At 46.3% G+C, this 20,699-nt stretch overlaps 1 protein-coding gene across 1 annotated transcript in view; it reads right to left on the minus strand.

The window, feature by feature from the left end:
* LOC139536257 (plexin-B1-like) overlaps positions 1-20,699 on the minus strand; it is a 174,980-nt gene that overhangs the window by 37,295 nt on the left and 116,986 nt on the right. Inside the window, exons 10-15 of the mRNA XM_071336630.1 lie at positions 13,798-13,906; positions 7,165-7,273; positions 5,616-6,641; positions 5,060-5,194; positions 4,793-4,915; positions 4,599-4,692 (exon numbers count right to left, since the gene is read on the minus strand). Coding sequence (XP_071192731.1) covers positions 4,599-4,692; positions 4,793-4,915; positions 5,060-5,194; positions 5,616-6,641; positions 7,165-7,273; positions 13,798-13,906 — 1,596 coding nt within the window. The remainder of the gene's footprint in view (positions 1-4,598; positions 4,693-4,792; positions 4,916-5,059; positions 5,195-5,615; positions 6,642-7,164; positions 7,274-13,797; positions 13,907-20,699) is intronic.

The following is a 20,699-nucleotide window of genomic DNA, read 5'->3' on the forward strand; positions in this document are numbered from 1 at the left end:
ATTGAGAGAGAGAGAGAGAGAGAGAGAGATAATACAGTCATTGAGAGAGAGAGAGAGAGAGAGAGAGATAATACAGTCATTGAGAGAGAGAGAGAGAGAGAGAGAGAGAGAGAGAGAGAGAGAGAGATAACAGTCATTGAGAGAGAGAGAGAGAGAGAGATAACAGTCATTGAGAGAGAGAGAGAGAGAGATAATACAGTCATTGAGAGAGAGAGAGAGAGAGAGAGAGAGAGAGAGAGATAATACAGTCATTGAGAGAGAGAGAGAGAGAGAGAGATAATACAGTCATTGAGAGAGAGAGAGATAATACAGTCATTGAGAGAGAGAGAGAGAGAGAGAGAGATAATACAGTCATTGAGAGAGAGAGAGAGAGAGAGAGAGATAATACAGTCATGGAGAGAGAGAGAGAGAGAGAGAGAGAGAGAGAGAGAGAGAGAGAGATAATACAGTCATTGAGAGAGAGAAAGAGAGAGAGATAATACAGTCATTGAGAGAGAGAGAGAGATAACAGTCATTGAGAGAGAGAGAGAGATAACAGTCATTGAGAGAGAGAGAGAGAGATAACAGTCATTGAGAGAGAGAGAGAGAGATAACAGTCATTGAGAGAGAGAGAGAGAGAGATAACAGTCATTGAGAGAGAGAGAGAGAGAGATAACAGTCATTGAGAGAGAGAGAGAGAGAGAGAGAGAGAGAGAGAGAGAGAGAGAGAGAGAGAGAGAGAGAGAGAGAGATAATACAGTCATTGAGAGAGAGAGAGCGAGAGAGAGAGAGATAATACAGTCATTGAGAGAGAGAGAGAGAGAGAGAGAGAGAGATAATACAGTCATTGAGAGAGAGAGAGAGAGAGAGAGAGAGATAACAGTCATTGAGAGAGAGAGAGAGAGAGAGAGAGAGAGAGAGATAATACAGTCATTGAGAGAGAGAGAGAGAGAGAGAGAGAGAGATAATACAGTCATTGAGAGAGAGAGAGAGAGATAATACAGTCATTGAGAGAGAGAGATAATACAGAGAGAGAGAGCGAGATAATACAGTCATTGAGAGAGAGAGAGAGAGAGAGAGAGAGAGAGAGAGAGAGAGAGAGAGAGAGAATACAGTCATTGAGAGAGAGAGAGAGAGAGAGATAATACAGTCATTGAGAGAGAGAGAGAGAGAGAGAGAGAGAGAGATAATACAGTCATTGAGAGAGAGAGAGAGAGAGAGAGAGAGAGATAATACAGTCATTGAGAGAGAGAGAGAGATAACAGTCATTGAGAGAGAGAGAGAGAGAGAGAGAGAGAGAGAGAGAGAGAGAGAGAGAGAGAGAGAGAGATAATACAGTCATTGAGAGAGAGAGATAATACAGTCATTGAGAGAGAGAGAGATAATACAGTCATTGAGAGAGAGAGAGAGATAATACAGTCATTGAGAGAGAGAGAGATAATACAGTCATTGAGAGAGAGAGAGATAATACAGTCATTGAGAGAGAGAGAGATAATACAGTCATTGAGAGAGAGAGAGATAATACAGTCATTGAGAGAGAGAGAGAGATAACAGAGTCATTGAGAGAGAGAGAGATAACAGTCATTGAGAGAGAGAGAGATAATACAGTCATTGAGAGAGAGAGAGATAATACAGTCATTGAGAGAGAGAGATAATACAGTCATTGAGAGAGAGAGATAATACAGTCATTGAGAAAGAGAGATAATACAGCCACTGAGGGAGAGAGATAATACAGTCATTGAGAGAGAGATAATACAGTCATTGAGAGAGAGATAATACAGCCATTGAGAGAGAGATAATACAGCCATTGAGGGAGAGAGATAATACAGTCATTGAGGGAGAGAGAGATACCAGTCATTGAGAGAGAGAGAGAGATAACAGTCATTGAGAGAGAGAGATAAGTCATTGAGAGAGAGAGAGATACCAGTCATTGAGAGAGAGAGAGAGAGATACCAGTCATTGAGAGAGAGAGATAACAGTCATTGAGAGAGAGAGAGAGAGATAATACAGTCATTGAGAGAGAGAGAGAGAGAGAGAGATAATACAGTCATTGAGAGAGAGATAGATAATACAGTCATTGAGAGAGAGAGAGATAATACAGTCATTGAGAGAGAGAGAGATAATACAGTCATTGAGGGAGAGAGATAATACAGTCATTGAGGGAGAGAGATAATACAGTCATTGAGGGAGAGAGATAATACAGTCATTGAGAGAGAGAGAGAGAGAGATAATACAGTAATTGAGAGAGAGATAGATAATACAGTCATTGAGAGAGAGAGAGATAATACAGTCATTGAGAGAGAGAGAGATAATACAGTCATTGAGGGAGAGCGATAATACAGTCATTGAGGGAGAGAGATAATACAGTCATTGAGGGAGAGAGATAATACAGTCATTGAGAGAGAGAGATAACAGTCATTGAGAGAGAGAGAGAGAGAGAGAGATAATACAGTCATTGAGAGAGAGAGAGAGAGAGATAATACAGTCATTGAGAGAGAGATAGATAATACAGTCATTGAGAGAGAGAGAGATAATACAGTCATTGAGAGAGAGAGAGATAATACAGTCATTGAGGGAGAGAGATAATACAGTCATTGAGGGAGAGAGATAATACAGTCATTGAGGGAGAGAGATAATACAGTCATTGAGAGAGAGAGAGAGAGAGATAATACAGTCATTGAGAGAGAGATAGATAATACAGTCATTGAGAGAGAGAGAGAGAGAGATAATACAGTCATTGAGAGAGAGAGAGATAATACAGTCATTGAGGGAGAGAGATAATACAGTCATTGAGGGAGAGAGATAATACAGTCATTGAGGGAGAGAGATAATACAGTCATTGAGGGAGAGAGATAATACAGTCATTGAGAGAGAGAGAGAGAGAGATAATACAGTCATTGAGAGAGAGATAGATAATACAGTCATTGAGAGAGAGAGAGATAATACAGTCATTGAGAGAGAGAGAGATAATACAGTCATTGAGGGAGAGAGATAATACAGTCATTGAGGGAGAGAGATAATACAGTCATTGAGAGAGAGATAATACAGTCATTGAGAGAGAGAGATAATACAGTCATTGAGAAAGAGAGATAATACAGCCACTGAGGGAGAGAGATAATACAGTCATTGAGAGAGAGATAATACAGTCATTGAGAGAGAGATAATACAGCCATTGAGAGAGAGATAATACAGCCATTGAGGGAGAGAGATAATACAGTCATTGAGGGAGAGAGAGATACCAGTCATTGAGAGAGAGAGAGAGATAACAGTCATTGAGAGAGAGAGATAAGTCATTGAGAGAGAGAGAGATACCAGTCATTGAGAGAGAGAGAGAGAGATACCAGTCATTGAGAGAGAGAGATAACAGTCATTGAGAGAGAGAGAGAGAGAGAGAGAGAGAGAGAGAGAGAGAGAGAGATAATACAGTCATTGAGAGAGAGAGAGAGATAATACAGTCATTGAGAGAGAGAGAGATAATACAGTCATTGAGAGAGAGAGAGATAACAGTCATTGAGGGAGAGAGATAATACAGTCATTGAGAGAGAGAGAGAGAGAGATAATACAGTCATTGAGAGAGAGATAGATAATACAGTCATTGAGAGAGAGAGAGATAATAAAGTCATTGAGAGAGAGAGATAATACAGTCATTGAGGGAGAGAGATAATACAGTCATTGAGGGAGAGAGATAATACAGTCATTGAGGGAGAGAGATAATACAGTCATTGAGAGAGAGAGATAACAGTCATTGAGAGAGAGAGATAACAGTCATTGAGAGAGAGAGAGAGAGAGAGAGAGAGAGAGAGAGAGAGAGAGAGATAATACAGTCATTGAGAGAGAGAGAGAGAGAGATAATACAGTCATTGAGAGAGAGAGAGATAATACAGTCATTGAGAGAGAGAGAGATAATACAGTCATTGAGGGAGAGAGATAATACAGTCATTGAGGGAGAGAGATAATACAGTCATTGAGAGAGAGAGATAATACAGTCATTGAGAGAGAGAGAGAGATAATACAGTCATTGAGAGAGAGATAGATAATACAGTCATTGAGAGAGAGAGAGATAATACAGTCATTGAGAGAGAGAGAGATAATACAGTCATTGAGGGAGAGAGATAATACAGTCATTGAGGGAGAGAGATAATACAGTCATTGAGGGAGAGAGATAATACAGTCATTGAGAGAGAGAGAGAGAGAGATAATACAGTCATTGAGAGAGAGATAGATAATACAGTCATTGAGAGAGAGAGAGATAATACAGTCATTGAGAGAGAGAGAGATAATACAGTCATTGAGGGAGAGAGATAATACAGTCATTGAGGGAGAGAGATAATACAGTCATTGAGGGAGAGAGATAATACAGTCATTGAGAGAGAGAGATAGAGAAGCTCATAGAAAACAGAATGCTCTGCGTGTAAACAAATCACACTTGTGCTATCCGTGTCCTTGGGGAAGGGAGTGAAAAGTGAAAAGGTGAGAACAGTCTCTTGGGACAATATGCCATATGTCTGATACAGAAGCCTAAAAGAAAAACATGGAAAACATTGTCATGGCCGAGAGCAACAACACAGCTGTTTGGGCTGGCAGCAGCTGTTCCCCAGCACTATGGTTCTGGGACTCACCGTACAGGTCATGAGAGCTGTCCACGTGGAACGTGTCCCGCCTCTTTACGTACACCATGGCGTTGTACTCATCCACTGGAGCAGAGTAGGAATACTGGGGCGAGAAGTAGAGTTGTTAAAATTTTACCTGAAACTTGAATTGAGTTCTAAAGTGTCCACAGAAACTGTCAGTGAGTAGAATGTGATAGTCTGACCTGGTGCAGCTGACAGGTGATGTCAAAGAGAGACGGGTTAATCTCATCCATTTCCACATAGGCGTCTACCACCACCGTCTGCCCCTCGATCACCAACACACACTCGTAGTCCAGGTCTGTGTCCTGCACACGCATATTGGACCAGGTTACAACAGAATCAAATGCATTGTTTTTCTTTATAGATCCTGAATCCTGCAGTTGTCCTCGACCATAATGTAGACACCCAGGTGGTGTGTGTGTGTGAGTGTGACTGAGCGCATGTGTTACCTGGTACAGGTGGAGGTTTCTGGCGAGTAGTGTGATCTTCCTCGCCATTCTGACTGGTAACAGATGAGAACCCTGGACCTTCTCCACACAGGGGCAAGCAGACGAGCCCCAACTCACATAGGAGCCCTCGTCCCCCTACACACACAGCACTGTTAGATAAATACACGTACACATTCACAAGGACACACTCCAACTAACACAAGGTATCGCAATTTTCTGTTTATCTCATCAACCCATAAACTATTGACTGTTATACATATTAATGAGGTTCTAACCTTCTTCATGTAATACTACTGTTAAAATGGCCTATCAAATAATAAAACGGATGAAAACATTAACGAAAAGACAACTGCTCCAGCTTTTGCTGTCGCAGCAATTTTTTCGTAACGATTCCCAAAAGCAACATCAACCATGTCAACAACGAAAGCAAAACACGGTGAGGAATAGCAATGGGACAAGGGAAGAGCTGTAGATAGAAGTGGGATTCTAGAGCTGTGTCCAGTTAAGAGCTGGAAGCACGGTGGCCGTGGAAGCTCCGGATCAATTTCAAACTCACCGGCAGGAAGGTGTCGGATGAGTCATACTGGTAGTCCAGCTCTGAGTCGGCGTCCAGGAGCTGGGGGTAGGCCGAGCCCGAAAGGAAGTGGTCAGTGGCCTCTCCGTCCCCTGACAGCACGCTGGCGGCCGAAAACGTGGTGGATGTGTCGTTCTCTACCGCCGTGTCCTCCACTTCCTCCTCCACTTCCTCCCTGGGCCAGAGAAGCACTTCCGGCTCGGCACCCTGGCCCTCGGCGTCGGTGGGGTGGAGGTGGTCTAGCGGGAGTGGGGAGGGGGCCTCTGTCAGGTCCAGGTGGAAGGTGAGATCTGAGTCGACCGGTTCCCCCAGGGGGAAGGGGGCTGGGAGAGGGTAGCTGACGGGTGTGGGCTGGACCTCCATGGGGGGCTCCGCCAGACTCAGAGCCTTGTCCAGTTCCTGGGGGGGGGGTGCAGTAACCACTTCCAATGGGGATGTCTCGGGCGGGAACGCCAGGGGGATTAGAGTGGCGAGATCATCGGATGACTGCCCGTCTTCGGTCGCAACCGTCGCCACATCAGTTTTCGCGGCAAGCTCCACGTTGCCAGGGGTAACCACAGGGCCTACAGTTTCACTTTCAGCCTCTGCAACGAGCTCTTCTGTGGTTGTTTGCTCCTCTTCCTCACTAGTGGTGGTCTCAGGTATAGACGTTGTAGCTTCGGCTAACGTTGTAGGGGGAAGAATGGTGGGGGCCTCGGTCAGCATAGCAGTAGTGGTGGCCTCGGTCGGCATAGAAGGGTTGGGCGGTGTAGTCGGCTCCGGTGTGGTGGTTGTAGACAGGGTTGTTGTCGTAGGCTCCTGGGCGGTAGCTATGGTGGTAGGGGCTTTGATTGATGTAGTCGTGGCGATAGTTGTTGTGGTAGTTGTAGGGGGTGCTGTTATTGTAGTTGTTGGGGTTGGGGTTGTTGTTGTCGGGGGTACGGTTGTTGGGCAAACTGTTGTGGACGGGGAAGTCGTTGTTATAGTAACGGCTTTGGTTGTGGGAGGAGCCGGGGTGGGGAGTTTGAACTGGGTGGTGGAAGGGTGGGGGTAAAAGGGGAAGACATGGGGGAGAGGGTGAGAGAAATAAACAAACAAACGACTAAAGAAAACTGATCAAATAAACAAACTCATAAGTTGACTGAAAAACCCAAATCAGATGTGAAACATCTCCTATACATTGCCAGTATTACCATCAATGATGACAACTCATGCACTTGGTTGGCGACACAGGCAAAATGGAGATGATCGTTAGTTATATTGGATGTTTGTTTTGGGACATGAGGTGCAGTGAGAATAAGTGGTTATTAATGGCTCCCAACATTCTGTTTTGCCACATTATAGACTGTCTTTCACTCAACCATCTACAATGTATTGGCCCCAAACAGCCTAGACTTACCATGCCACACTAGGGTGCAATAGATGGACCAAACTCTACAGCGAACGATATAGCGAGTGGCAACATTCCTCCCTTTTCTTCTGTCTTGACCTCAAGTGCAACATGCTTTCGATCTCGAGCTAACTGACCGTTGTCGCAGTGTGTGTGACTTACGTGTTCGTTATAGATGATAACCCCCTCGTCACAGGTGGGCTTGTGGGTACAGGTGTGCTGGTGCACACACCAGTTGCAGCCCCAGCGACTCAACACACAACCACGGCAACTAGGAGGAGAAATAGAGGGAGGGGGGTAGAGAAATTGAGGGAGGGGGGTAGAGAAAGAGAGGGGGGGGGGTTGGGATAAGAGAGGGTGGAGAGAAAAAGAAAGGTTGAGGGTATTGAAAGAAACAGAAAGGCTGTTAGAAAATAAAATGAAAGAAAGGAGATGAGAGAGAAACGGGAGGAGGGGAGAGGGAGAGCAAGCTTGGCACACAGGCTAATCCAATTTCTGGCAATCTAGGACAAGTGGTAAAAAAGGGGTCATGTTATTGAATCTAGTGGCGGGTTCCTTATTGAAGTGCTCTGAACAAGGTGCCAGGAAAGGAAAGGAGAAAGGTACTTGAGTGAGTGCATGTGCAAACACCATAGAGATGTCACTGCCCATGCAATCATAGTCTTTTGTGGTCAAGTGTCCACTCTATGCATCTCTATGGCTAACACAGCCAAATATATGCAGTTAATAAAGGTATTACAAGATATTATAGCTTGACAAGGCATTCCTATGGCCAGATATTCCACTTCTGCCTTCTGAGAATTCGTAGGTGAGTGAGTAAACCCCCTCTACCATCAGTCCTACTAGCCAACGCGCAATCATTGGATAACAAAATGGATGAGCTCCGATCAAGGATATCCTACCAACGAGACATTAAAAACTGTAATATCTTATGTTTCACTGAGTCGTGGCTGAACGACATGGATAACATTCAGCTGGCGGGTTTTCGGTTCATCGGCAAAATAGAACAGATGCCTCCGGTAAGACAAGGGGTGGCAGTCTGTGTCTATTTGTAAAAAACAGCTGGTGCACGAAGTCTCAAGGTTTTGCTCGCCTGAGTTAGAATATCTCATGATAAGCTGTACACCACACTATTCACCAAGATAGTTTTCATCAACATTTTTCGTAGCGGTCAATTTACCTGCTTACAAGCAAAAACTAAAGCAGGAAGCACCAGTGACTCACTCAATAAGAAAGTGGTCAGAGGACGCATATGCTAAGCTACAGGACTATTTTGCTGGCACAGACTGGAATATGTTCGGGAATAAGTGCATAGATGAAGTCATCCCCACAGTGATCGTGCGTACATACCCCAACCAGAAGCCATGGATTACAGGCAACATCCGCACTGAGCTAAAGGGTAGAGCTGCCGCTTTCAAGGAGGAGGACTCTAACCCGGACGCTTATAAGATATCTCGCTATGCCCTCTGACAAACCATCAAACAGGCAATACAGGACTAAGATTGAATCGTACTACACCGGCTCCGACACTCGCCGGATGTGATAGGGCTTGCAAACTATTGCGGACTAAAAAAGGGAAGCACAGCCGTGAGCTGCCCAGTGACACAAACGTACCAGGCGATCTAAATTACTTCTATGCTCGCTTCGAGGCAAGCAACACTGAAGCATGAATGAGAGCATCAGCTGTCCTGGACAACTGTGTGATCACACTCTCTGTAGCCGATGTGAGTAAGACCTTTAAACAGGTCAACATTCACAAGGCCGCAGGGCCAGACAAATTACCAGGACGTGTAGTTCGAGCATGCGCTGAACAACTTGCAAGTGTCTTCACTGACATTTTCAACCTCTCCCTGACCGAGTCTGTAATACCAACATGTTTCAAGCAGACCACCATAGTCCCTGTGCCCAAGAACACCAAGGTAACCTGCCTAAACGACTACCGACCCGTAGCACTCACGTCTAACACCATCCCAGAAACCCTAGACCCTCTCCAATTTGCATACCGCCCCAACAGATCCAGATGATGCAATCTCTATTGCACTCCACACTGCCCTTTCCCACCTGGACAAAAAGAATGCTAATCATTGACTACAGCTTGGAGTTCAACACCATAGTGCCCTCATCACTAAGCTAAGGACCCTCGGACTAAACACCTCCCACTGCAACTGGATCCTGGACTTCCTGACAGGCCGCCCCCAGGTGGTAAGGGTAGGTAACAACACATCTGCCACGCTGATGATCAACACATGGGCCCCTCAGGATTGCATGCGCAGACCCCTCCTGTACTCCCTGCTCACCCATGACTGCATGGCCAGGCACGACTCCAACACCATCATCAAGTTTGCCAACGACACAACTGTGGAAGGCCTGATCACTGACAACGATGAGACAGCCTATAGGGAGGTCAGAGACCTGGCAGTGTGGTGCCAGGATAACAACCTCTCCCTCAACGTGATCAAGACGAAGGAGATGATTATGGACTACAGGAAAAGGAGGATCAAGCACGCCTCCATTCTCACCGACGTGGCTGCAGTGGAGCAGGTTGAGAGCGTCAAGTTCCTTAGTGTCCACATCACCAACAAACTATCATTGTCCAAACACACCAAGACAGTCATGAAGATGGCACGATAACGCCTATTCCCCCTCAGGAGACTGAAAAGATTTGGCATGGGTCCTCAGATCCTCAAAATGTTCTACAGTTGCACCATCGAGAGCATTAATAAGGACTCCAGCCACCCTAGTCATAGACTGTTCTCTCTGCTACAGGAACGGGAAACGGTACCGGAGCACCAAGTCTAGTTCAAAAAGACTTCTTACCAGCTTCTACCCCCAAGCCATAAGACTCTTGAACAGTTAATCAAATGGCTACCCAGACTATTTGCATTGTCCTCACCCCCCCCCCCCTTTTTACACTGCTGCTACTCTCTGTTTATTATCAATGCATAGTAATTTTACCTCCTCTACCTACATGTACAGTTGAATTCGGAAGTTTACATACACTTAGTTTGGAGTCATTAAAACTCATTTTTTAACCACTCCACAAATTTCTTGTTAACAAACTATAGTTTTGGCAAGTCGGTTAGGACATCTACTTTGTGCATGACACAAGTAATTTTTCCAACAATTGTTAACAGACAGATTATTTCACTGTATCACAATTCCAGTGGGTCAGAAGTTTACATACACTAAGTTGACTGTGCCTTTAAACAGCTTGGAAAATTCCAGAAAATTATGTCATTGCTTTCGAAGCTTCTGATAGGCTAATTGACATCACTTGAGTCAATTGGAGGTGTACCTGTGGATGTATTTCAAGGCCTAACTTCAAACGCAGTGCTTCTTTGCTTGACATCACGGGAAAATCAAAAGAAATCAGTCAGGACCTCCACAAGTCTGGTTCATCCTTGGGAGCAATTTCCAAACGCCTGGAGGTACAACATTCATCTGTACAAACAATACTATTCAGATAAACACCATGGGACCACACAGCCGTCATACCGCTCAGTAAGGAGACGCGTTCTGTCTCCTAGAGATGAACGTACTTTGGTGTGAAAAGTTAAAATCAATCCCAGAACAACAGCAAAGGACCTGGTGAAGATGCTGGAGGAAATAGGTGCAAAGGTATCTATATCCACAGTAAAACGAGTCCTATATCGACATAACCTGAAAGGCCGCTCAGCAAGGAAGAAGCCACTGCTACAAAACCGCCATAAAAAGCCAGACTACGGTTTGCAACTGCACATGGGGACAAAGACAGTACTTTTTGGAGAAATGTCCTCTGGTCTGAGGAAACAAAAAAAACTGTCTGGCCATAATGACCATTGTTATGTTTGGAGGAAAAAGGGGGAGGCTTGCAAGCCCAAGAACACCATCCCAACCGTGAGGCACGAAGGTGGCAGCATCATGTTGTGGGGGTGCTTTGTTGCAGGAGGGACTGGTGCACTTCGCAAAACAGATGGGATCATGAGGTAGGACAATTATGTGGATACATTGAAGCAACATCTCAAGACATCAGTCAGGAAGGACAACAAAGTCAAGGTATTGGAATGGCCATCACAAAGCCCTGAACTCAATCCTATAGAAAATTTGGGGGCAGAACTGAAAAAGCGTGTGCGAGCAAGGAGACCTACAAACCTGACTCAGTTACACCCGCTCTGTCAGGAGGAATGGGCCAAAATTCACCCAACTTATTGTGGGAAGCTTGTGGAAGGCTACCTGAAACGTTTGACCCAAGTTAAACAATTTAAAGGCAACGCTACCAAATACTAATTGAGTGTATGTAAACTTCTGACCCACTGGGAATGTGATGAAAGAAATAAAAGCTGAAATAAATCATTCTCTCTACTATTATTCTGACATTTCACATTCTTAAAATAAAGTGGTGATCCTAACTGACCAAAGCCAGGGAATTTTTTATAGGATTAAATGTCAAGAATTGTGAAAACTGAGTTTAAATGTATTTGGCTAAGGTGTATGTAAACTTCCGACTTCAACTGTACATATTACCTCAATTACTTTGACTAACCGGTGCCCCCTCACATTGACTCTGTACCGGAACCCCCTGTATATAGCCTCACTACTGTTATTTTATTGTTGCTCCTTAATTATAATAATTTTTTTCTTAAAACTGCATTGTTATTTAAGGGCTTGTATGTAAGCATTTCACTATAAGGTGTACACCTCTTGTATTCGGCACATGTGATAAATAAAATTTGATTTGATCACCAGCTGTATACAAGAGAGAGAGAGAGAGCGAGCGAGCCAGAGAGAGAGAGAGCGAGCCAGAGAGAGAGAGAGAGAGAGAGAGAGAGAGAGAGAGAGAGAGAGAGCCAGAGAGAGAGAGAGAGAGAGAGTGAGCGAGCCAGAGAGAGAGAGAGAGAGAGAGAGCGAGCGAGCCAGAGAGAGAGCGAGCGAGCCAGAGAGAGAGCGAGCGAGCCAGAGAGAGAGCGAGCGAGCCAGAGAGAGAGCGAGCGAGCCAGAGAGAGAGCGAGCGAGCCAGAGAGAGAGCGAGCGAGCCAGAGAGAGAGCGAGCGAGCCAGAGAGAGAGCGAGCGAGCCAGAGAGAGAGCGAGCGAGCGAGCCAGAGAGAGAGCGAGCGAGCCAGAGAGAGAGCGTGCGAGCCAGAGAGAGAGAGCGAGACAAAGAGAACGAGACAGAGAAAGCGAGCGAGACAGAGAGAGAGCGAGCGAGAGCGAGAGAGAAAGCGAGCGAGAGAGAGCGAGCGAGAGCGAGAGAGAGCGAGCGAGAGCGAGAGAGAGAAAGCGAGAGCGAGAGAGAGAAAGCGAGAGCGAGAGAGAGAAAGCGAGAGCGAGAGAGAGAAAGCGAGAGCGAGAGAGAGAAAGCGAGAGGAGAGAGAGAAAGCGAGAGCGAGAGAGAGAAAGCGAGAGCGAGAGAGAGAAAGCGAGAGCGAGAAAGCGAGAGCGAGAGAGAAAGCGAAAGCGAGAGCGAGAGAGAGAAAGCGAGAGCGAGAGAGAGAAAGCGAGAGCGAGAGAGAGAAAGCGAGAGCGAGAGAGAGAAAGCGAGAGCGAGAAAGCGAGAGCGAGAGAGAGAGCGAGAGTGAGAAAGCGAGAGAGAAAGCGAGAGCGAGAGAGAGAAAGCGAGAGCGAGAGAGAGAAAGCGAGAGCGAGAGAGAGAAAGCGAGAGCGAGAGAGAGAAAGCGAGAAAGGGAGAGCGAGAAAGGGAGAGCGCGAGCGAGAAAGGGAGAGCGCGAGCGAGAAAGGGAGAGCGCGAGCGAGAAAGGGAGAGCGCGAGAGCGAAAGGGAGAGCGCGAGAGCGAAAGGGAGAGCGCGAGAGCGAAAGGGAGAGCGCGAGAGCGAAAGGGAGAGCGGGAGAGCGAAAGGGAGAGCGCGAGAGCGAAAGGGAGAGCGCGAGAGCGAAAGGGAGAACGCGAGAGCGAAAGGGAGAGCGCGAGAGCGAAAGGGAGAGCGCGAGAGCGAAAGGGAGAGCGAGAGAGCGAAAGGGAGAGCGAGAGAGCGAAAGGGAGAGCGAGAGAGCGAAAGGGAGAGCGAGAGAGAGCGAGAGAGCGAGAGAAAGCGAGAGAGCGAGAGAAAGCGAGAGCGAGAGAAAGCGAGAGCGAGAGAAAGCGAGAGCGAGAGAAAGCGAGAGCGAGAGAAAGCGAGAGCGAGAGAAAGCGAGAAAGCGAGAGAAAGCGAGAGAAAGCGAGAGAAAGCGACAGAGAGAAAGCGACAGAGAGCCAGACAGACAGAGCCAGACAGACAGAGAGCCAGACAGACAGAGAGCCAGACAGACAGAGAGCCAGACAGACAGAGAGCCAGACAGACAGAGAGCCAGACAGACAGAGAGCCAGACAGACAGAGAGCCAGACAGACAGAGAGCCAGACAGACAGAGAGCCAGACAGACAGAGAGCCAGACAGACAGAGAGCCAGACAGACAGAGAGCCAGACAGACAGAGAGCCAGACAGACAGAGAGCCAGACAGACAGAGAGCCAGACAGACAGAGAGCCAGACAGACAGAGAGCCAGACAGACAGAGAGCCAGACAGACAGAGAGCCAGACAGACAGAGAGCCAGACAGACAGAGAGCCAGACAGACAGAGAGCCAGACAGACAGAGAGCCAGACAGACAGAGAGCCAGACAGACAGAGAGCCAGACAGACAGAGAGCCAGACAGACAGAGAGCCAGACAGACAGAGAGCCAGAGCCAGAGCCAGAGCGAGTGAGAAAAATTGTGAGAACGTAAAAATAAGGAGAGAGTGCTAAAGAGAGCAGAGGGAGGGAGAGAAAGAGATAGGGAGAGAGCGAGAGTGGGTAACAGAGAGGGAGAGGTAGGTTAACTCACGGCATGCTCCCAGACAGCTGCTTGGCGGCAGTACAGTCGTAGAAGGTGAACTCTGTCGCCGTGACGACGACGTTACCGAAGCGCAGGGACAGGGTGACCGTGACAAAATCTGAGGAGAGAGAGAAACGGAGAGAATGAGAAAAGAGAAAAACAATAAATATGAAATGTTACGTCCCTACCCAACACAATGCCCAACAATGCCAAGGTTTCTAAAAAATAATATGTTGTGAAAATATTTGTCTAAGCCTCATCTTAGAACTGAGTCTTATGAAGATTTGAAAATGAGAGTGAGACTTGACCATGTCTGTATGTCTGAATAAAAGCACTGTTGTTCAAAACAGTTTGAGGAGGTCGAGAACAGGAGAGTTTGAGGGGGGGGGTCGAGAACAGGAGAGTTTGAGGGGGGGGGGGGGGGGGGGGTCGAGAACAGGAGAGTTTGAGGAGGTCGAGAACAGGAGAGTTTGAGGAGGTCGAGAACAGGAGAGTTTGAGGAGGTCGAGAACAGGAGAGTTTGAGGAGGTCGAGAACAGGAGAGTGATGGGTTGTGTCCCAAATGGCACCTTATTCCCTATGGGCCCTGGTCAACAGTAGTCCACTACAGTACCTTCTGAAAGTATTGAGACCCCTTGACCCTTTCCACATTTTATTACATTAATCTACACACAATACCCCATAATGACAAAGCAAAAACAGTTTTTTTTTTTTTTTGCAAAAAACAAAAATACCTTATTTACATAAGTATTCAGATCCTTGGCTATGAGAGTTGAAATTGAGCTCAGGTGCATCCTGTGTCCATTGATCATCCTTGAGATGTTTCTACAACTTGATTGGAGTCCATCTCTAGTACATTCAATTGATTGGACATGATTTGGAAAGGCACACACCTGTCTATATAAAGGTCCCACAGTTGACAGTGCATGTCAGAACAAAAACCAAGCCATGAGGTCGAAGGAATTGTCCATAGTTCTCCGAGACAGGATTGTGTCGAGGCACAGATCTGGGGAAGGGTACCAAAACATTTCTGCAGAATTGAAGGTCCCCAAGAACACAGTGGCCTCCATCATTCTTAAATGTTTGGAACCACCAAGACTCTTCCTAGAGCCGCCCGGCCAAACTGAGCAATCAGGGGAGAAGGGCCTTGGTCAGGGAGGTGAACAAGAACCCATTGGTCACTCTGACAAAGCTCTAGAGTTCCTCTGTGGAGATGGGAGAACCTTCCAGAAGGACAACCATCTCTGCAGCACTCCACCAATCAGGCATTTATGGGAGAGTGGCCAGACAGAAGCCACTCCTCAGTAAAAGGCACATGACAGCCCACTTGGAGTTTGCCAAAAAGCCCCTAAAGTCTCTCAGACCATGAGAAACAAGATCCTCTGGGCTGATGAAACCAAGATTGAACTCTTTGGCCTGAATGCCAAGTGTCACGTCTGGAGGAAACCTGGCCCCATCCCTACAGTGAAGCATGGTAGTGGCAACATCATACTGTGTGGATGGTTTTCAGTGGCAGAGACTTGGAGACTAGTCAGGATCGAGGCAAAGATGAATGGAGAAAAGTACAGGGCGATCCTTGATGAAAACCTCCAGAGCGCTCAGGACCTCAGACTAGGGCGAAGGTCTACCTTCCAATAGGACAACGACCCTAAGCACACAGCCAAGACAACACAGGAGTGGCTTCTGGTCAAGTCTCTGAATGTCCTTGAGCGGCCCAGCCAGAGCCCGGACTTGAACCTGATCAAACATCTATGGAGAGACCTGAAAATAGCTGTGCAGCAACGCTCCCCATCCAACCTGACAGAGCTTGAGAGGATCTGCAGAGAAGAATGGGAGAAACTCCCCAAATATAGGTGTGCCAAGCTTGTAGTGTCATACCCAAGAAGACTCAAGGCTGTAATTGCTGCCAACGGTGCTTCAACTAAGTAAAGTGTATGAATACTTATGTCAATTTAATATACAGTGGGGAGAACAAGTATTTGATACACTGCCGATTTTGCAGGTTTTCCTACTTACAAAGCATATAGAGGTCTGTAATTTTTATCATAGGTACACTTCAACTGTGAGAGACGGAATCTAAAACAAAAATCCAGAAAATCACATTGTATGATTTTTAAGTAATTAATTAGCATTTTATTGCATGACATAAGTATTTGATACATCAGAAAAGCAGAACTTAATATTTGGTACAGAAACCTTTGTTTGCAATTACAGAGATCATACGTTTCCTGTAGTTCTTGACCAGGTTTGTACACACTGCAGCAGGGATTTTGGCCCACTCCTCCTCCATACAGACCTTCTCCAGATCCTTCAGGTTTCGGGGCTGTCGCTGGGCAATACGGACTTTCAGCTCCCTCCAAAGATTTTCTATTGGGTTCAGGTCTGGAGACTGGCTAGGCCACTCCGGGACCTTGAGATGCTTCTTACGGAGCCACTCCTTAGTTGCCCTGGCTGTGTGTTTCGGGTCGTTGTCATGCTGGAAGACCCAGCCATGACCCATCTTCAATGCTCTTACTTAGGGAAGGAGGTTGTTGGCCAAGATCTCGCGATACATGGCCCCATCCATCCTCCCCTCAATACGGTGCAGTCGTCCTGTCCCCTTTGCAGAAAAGCATCCCCAAAGAATGATGTTTCCACCTCCATGCTTCACGGTTGGGATGGTGTTCTTGGGGTTGTACTCATCCTTCTTCTTCCTCCAAACACGGCGAGTGGAGTTTAGACCAAAAAACTCAATTTTTGTCTCATCAGACCACATGACCTTCTCCCATTCCTCCTCTGGATAATCCAGATGGTCATTGGCAAACTTCAGACGGTCCTGGACATGCGCTGGCTTGAGCAGAGGGACCTTGCGTGCACTGCAGGATTTTAATCCATGACGGCGTAGTGTGTTACTATTGGATTTCTTTGAGACTGTGGTCCCAGCTCTCTTCAGGTCATTGACCAGGTCCTGCCGTGTAGTTCTGGGCTGATCCCTCACCTTCCTCATGATCATTGATGCCCCACGAGGTGAGATCTTGCATGGAGCCCCAGACCGAGGGTGATTGACCGTCATCTTGAACTTCTTCCATTTTCTAATGATTGCGCCAACAGTTGTTGCCTTCTCACCAAGCTGCTTGCCTATTGTCCTGTAGCCCATCCCAGCCTTGTGCAGGTCTACAATTTGATCCCTGATGTCCTTACACAGCTCTCTGGTCTTGGCCATTGTGGAGAGGTTGGAGTCTGTTTGATTGAGTGTGTGGACAGGTGTCTTTTATACAGGTAACGAGTTCAAACAGGTGCAGTTAATACAGGTAATGAGTGGAGAACAGGAGGGCTTCTTAAAGAAAAACGAACAGGTCTGTGAGAGCCGGAATTCTTACTGGTTGGTAGGTGATCAAATACTTATGTCATGCAATAAAATGCAAATTAATTACTTAAAAATCATACAATGTGATTTTCTGGATTTTTGTTTTAGATTCCGTCTCTCACAGTTGAAGTGTACCTATGATAAAAATTACAGACCTCTACATGCTTTGTAAGTAGGAAAACCTGCAAAATCGGCAGTGTATCAAATACTTGTTCTCCCCACTGTATATTTAATTTTTTTTAAACTGTTTTTGCTTCGTCATTATGGGGTATTGTTTGCAGATTGAGGAGGGAAAAAAACTATTTAATTTTAGAATAAGGTTGTAACCTAACAAAATGTGGATAAAGTTAAGGGGTCTGAATACTTTCCAAAGGCACTGTATAGGGTGCTGTATGTTGGGAATAGGATTCTGTATGTAAGGAATAGGGTGCCATTTGGGATACAAACAGAGTGTGCTTTGCCGAGTTGAGAGAAATCCATCTGCAGCTACAAAGCCTAAACAGCCCAAAGTGACGAATTCAGGTCTGTTGAACCAACTGTGTGAGCAACACTGACAGAGACACACATCTACATGTAACTGCCAAAATAAAGGAAACACCAACATAAATGTCTTAATAGGGCGTTGGGCCACCACATGCCAGAACAGCTTCAATGTACCTTGGCATAGATGCTACAAGAGTCTGGAACTCTAAGTGAGGGCTGTGACACCATTCTTCTAGGGGAAATTCTTATTCTTGGGTTGAGATCTGTTGACTGAGACAGCCATGGCATATGGTTTACATCATTTTCATGCTCATCAAAGCATTCAGTGAATGGATGGGGGAATTGTCATCCTATGGGGGCATAGCCATTGTAGCCAAAATATAATGGCAAAATAATGGGCTGACCAGCATTTTTATACATGTCCCAAAGTATGATGGGATGATAATTGCTTAATTAACTCAGGAACCATACCTGTGTGGAAGCATCTGCTTTCAATATACTTTGTATCCCTCATTTACTCAAGTATTTCCTTTATTCTGGCAGTTACCTGTACATGTTCCCTCACTTGCCAAGTACAGACACTTAACACTCATTTGTACACATAAAAAGTATTTTTCCTTGGAGCTGGGTCTACTGTATGCAATTTGATTTTATCAATTCACAATCTTGATGTTTTAAGGTGATCTTCCTTGTTTTAATCACCCTAATTGTAAGTCGCTCTAGATAAGAGAATCTTAACTAGACTTAAACCGACTTAGCGTCTTGACTTAATTGTTGAGACCATGAACTAAACCATGATAACATCCCGTGACTGGACTCTTTACTCCTGAGATTCTATCTGAACCATCTGCAGATCATACAAACGCTCACACGCACAAACACACAGATCTCCCTGTAATACCTGTGGGATCAGTGTGAGTCTCTCTCTATTCACTAATACCCCCAGGCAGATGGGCCTAACTACCTAACCCTCATGTTAACTACCTAACCCTCATGGCCTGAGAACCACAACAAACCTCCTCTCTTCAGGAATCCTTTTCATGGGAACCAGGGAGACAGAGATGGGGGGGTGAGAGATGGGGGGGTGCGAGAAAAAAGTGGATGGAGGGAGGGAAGAAAGGGGGACAAGATAGTTCACTTCTGCGTGTGTGTGAACAGTTAATGCCCATAATGCATCAGAAATGACAAACCAAAACAAATCGATGGCTCCAAGCATGCAACCAAACCAAACCATACCGCACTATCCCAGGCCAAACCATACCGCACTATCCCAGGCCAAACCATACCGCACTATCCCAGGCCAAACCATACCGCACTATCCCAGGCCAAACCATACCGCACTATCCCAGGCCAAACCATACCGCACTATCCCAGTCCAAATCATACCGCACTGTCCCAGGCCCAAAGATAGAAGCCTGCATGAAACACACGTGACGGATGAATTTTTTTATTTTATTTTTTATTTTATTTTTTTTTAAATTTTAGAAACAGTGTCTCAAAGAGCTTTCCACACCTGGATTGTGCAACATTTGCCCATTATTCTTTTCAAAATTATTTGAGCTCAAATTGGTTGTTGATCATTGCTAGACTGTTACGCCTGCTCCCGCTTCCCCTCTCTGGTGCTCGAGGGCGCCAGGCTGTCCTTCATTACGCACACCTGTCACCATCATTACGCGCATCGGCGCTCATTGGACTCACCTGGACTTGCCCCCTCTATATCTGTCCGTTCCTCGGTATTGTTCCCTGTGTCAGCATTATTGCCATATCATTTTGTTACCCCCAGTCCAGATGCTGTTCGTGTTTTGTTTGATGTCCATTTTCCATTAAATGTTCACTCCCTGTAGTTATTTCTCATCTCCAGCGTCGGTCCTTACAGAATGCTGACACCACTATTTGAAGCATCAGGGAGTTCTTGTTTTTTGTTTTTGGTGGTGACGTTGGGTCCAGGTGCTGCCGCCGATGGAACCGGCGATGCCTCAGCTGGCTCGAGAGGTTTCCTTGTCTCGGTTGGCTCGGCAGGCTCCCATCCCATGTCATACCTCAGCCGGCTCATTGGGCTCCCACGCCTCAGCCGGCCCATCAGGCTCCCACGCCTCAGCTGGCTCGTTGGGCTCCCGTGCCTCAGCCGGCACGTCGGGCTCCCACGTCTCACCCGGCCCATCAGGCTTGCCCAGTTGGGATGCTGGGTGGCGGCCCTAGAGGGCGGGTGGGAGTACTGTTACGCCTGCTCTCGCTCCCCCTCTCTGGCGCTCAAGGGCGCCAGGTTGCCCTTCATTACGCACACCTGTCACCATCATTATGCGCATCAGCACTCATTGGACTCACCTGGACTCCTTCACGTTGTTGATTGCCCTCTCTATATCTGTCTGTTTCTCAGTTTTCCCCCTGTGTCTGCATTATTGTCCTAATGTCGTTTTGTTCTCCTCGTCCAGACGCTGTTCTTGTTTTGTTTGATGCCCATTTCCATTAAATGTTCACTCCCTGTACTTGCTTCTCATCTCCAGCGTCAGTCCTTACATAGACAACCATTTTCAGGTCTTGCCATAGATTTTCAAGTAGATTTAAGTCAAAACTGTAACTCAGACACTCAGGAACATTCACAGTCTTCTTGGTAAGCAACTCCAGTGTATGTTGGAAAGCAGACTGAACCAGTTTTTCCTGTAGGATTTTGCTTGTGCTTAGCTCCATTCAGTTTCTTTTTTATCCAGTAAAATTCCACAGTCCTTAACGATTACAAGCATACCCATAACCAGGCAACAACACATCTGCCACACTGATCTTTAACACTAGGGCCCCTCAGGGGTGTGTACTTAGACCCCTCCTGTATTCCCTGTTCACCCACGACTGCGTGGCCAAACACGACTCCAACACCATCATTAAGTTTGCTGACGACACAACAGTGATCACCGACAACGATGAGACAGCCTATAGGGAGGAGGTCAGAGAACTGGCAGTATGGTGCCAGGACAACAACCTCTCCGTCAATGTGAGCAAGACAAAGGAGCTGATCGTGGACTACAGGAAAACACGGGCCAAACAGGCCCCCATTAACATCGACGGGGCTGTAGTGGAGAGGGTCGAG

Source organism: Salvelinus alpinus, chromosome 12 (genome assembly GCF_045679555.1).
Source record: "Salvelinus alpinus chromosome 12, SLU_Salpinus.1, whole genome shotgun sequence".
Taxonomy (NCBI): domain Eukaryota; kingdom Metazoa; phylum Chordata; class Actinopteri; order Salmoniformes; family Salmonidae; genus Salvelinus; species Salvelinus alpinus.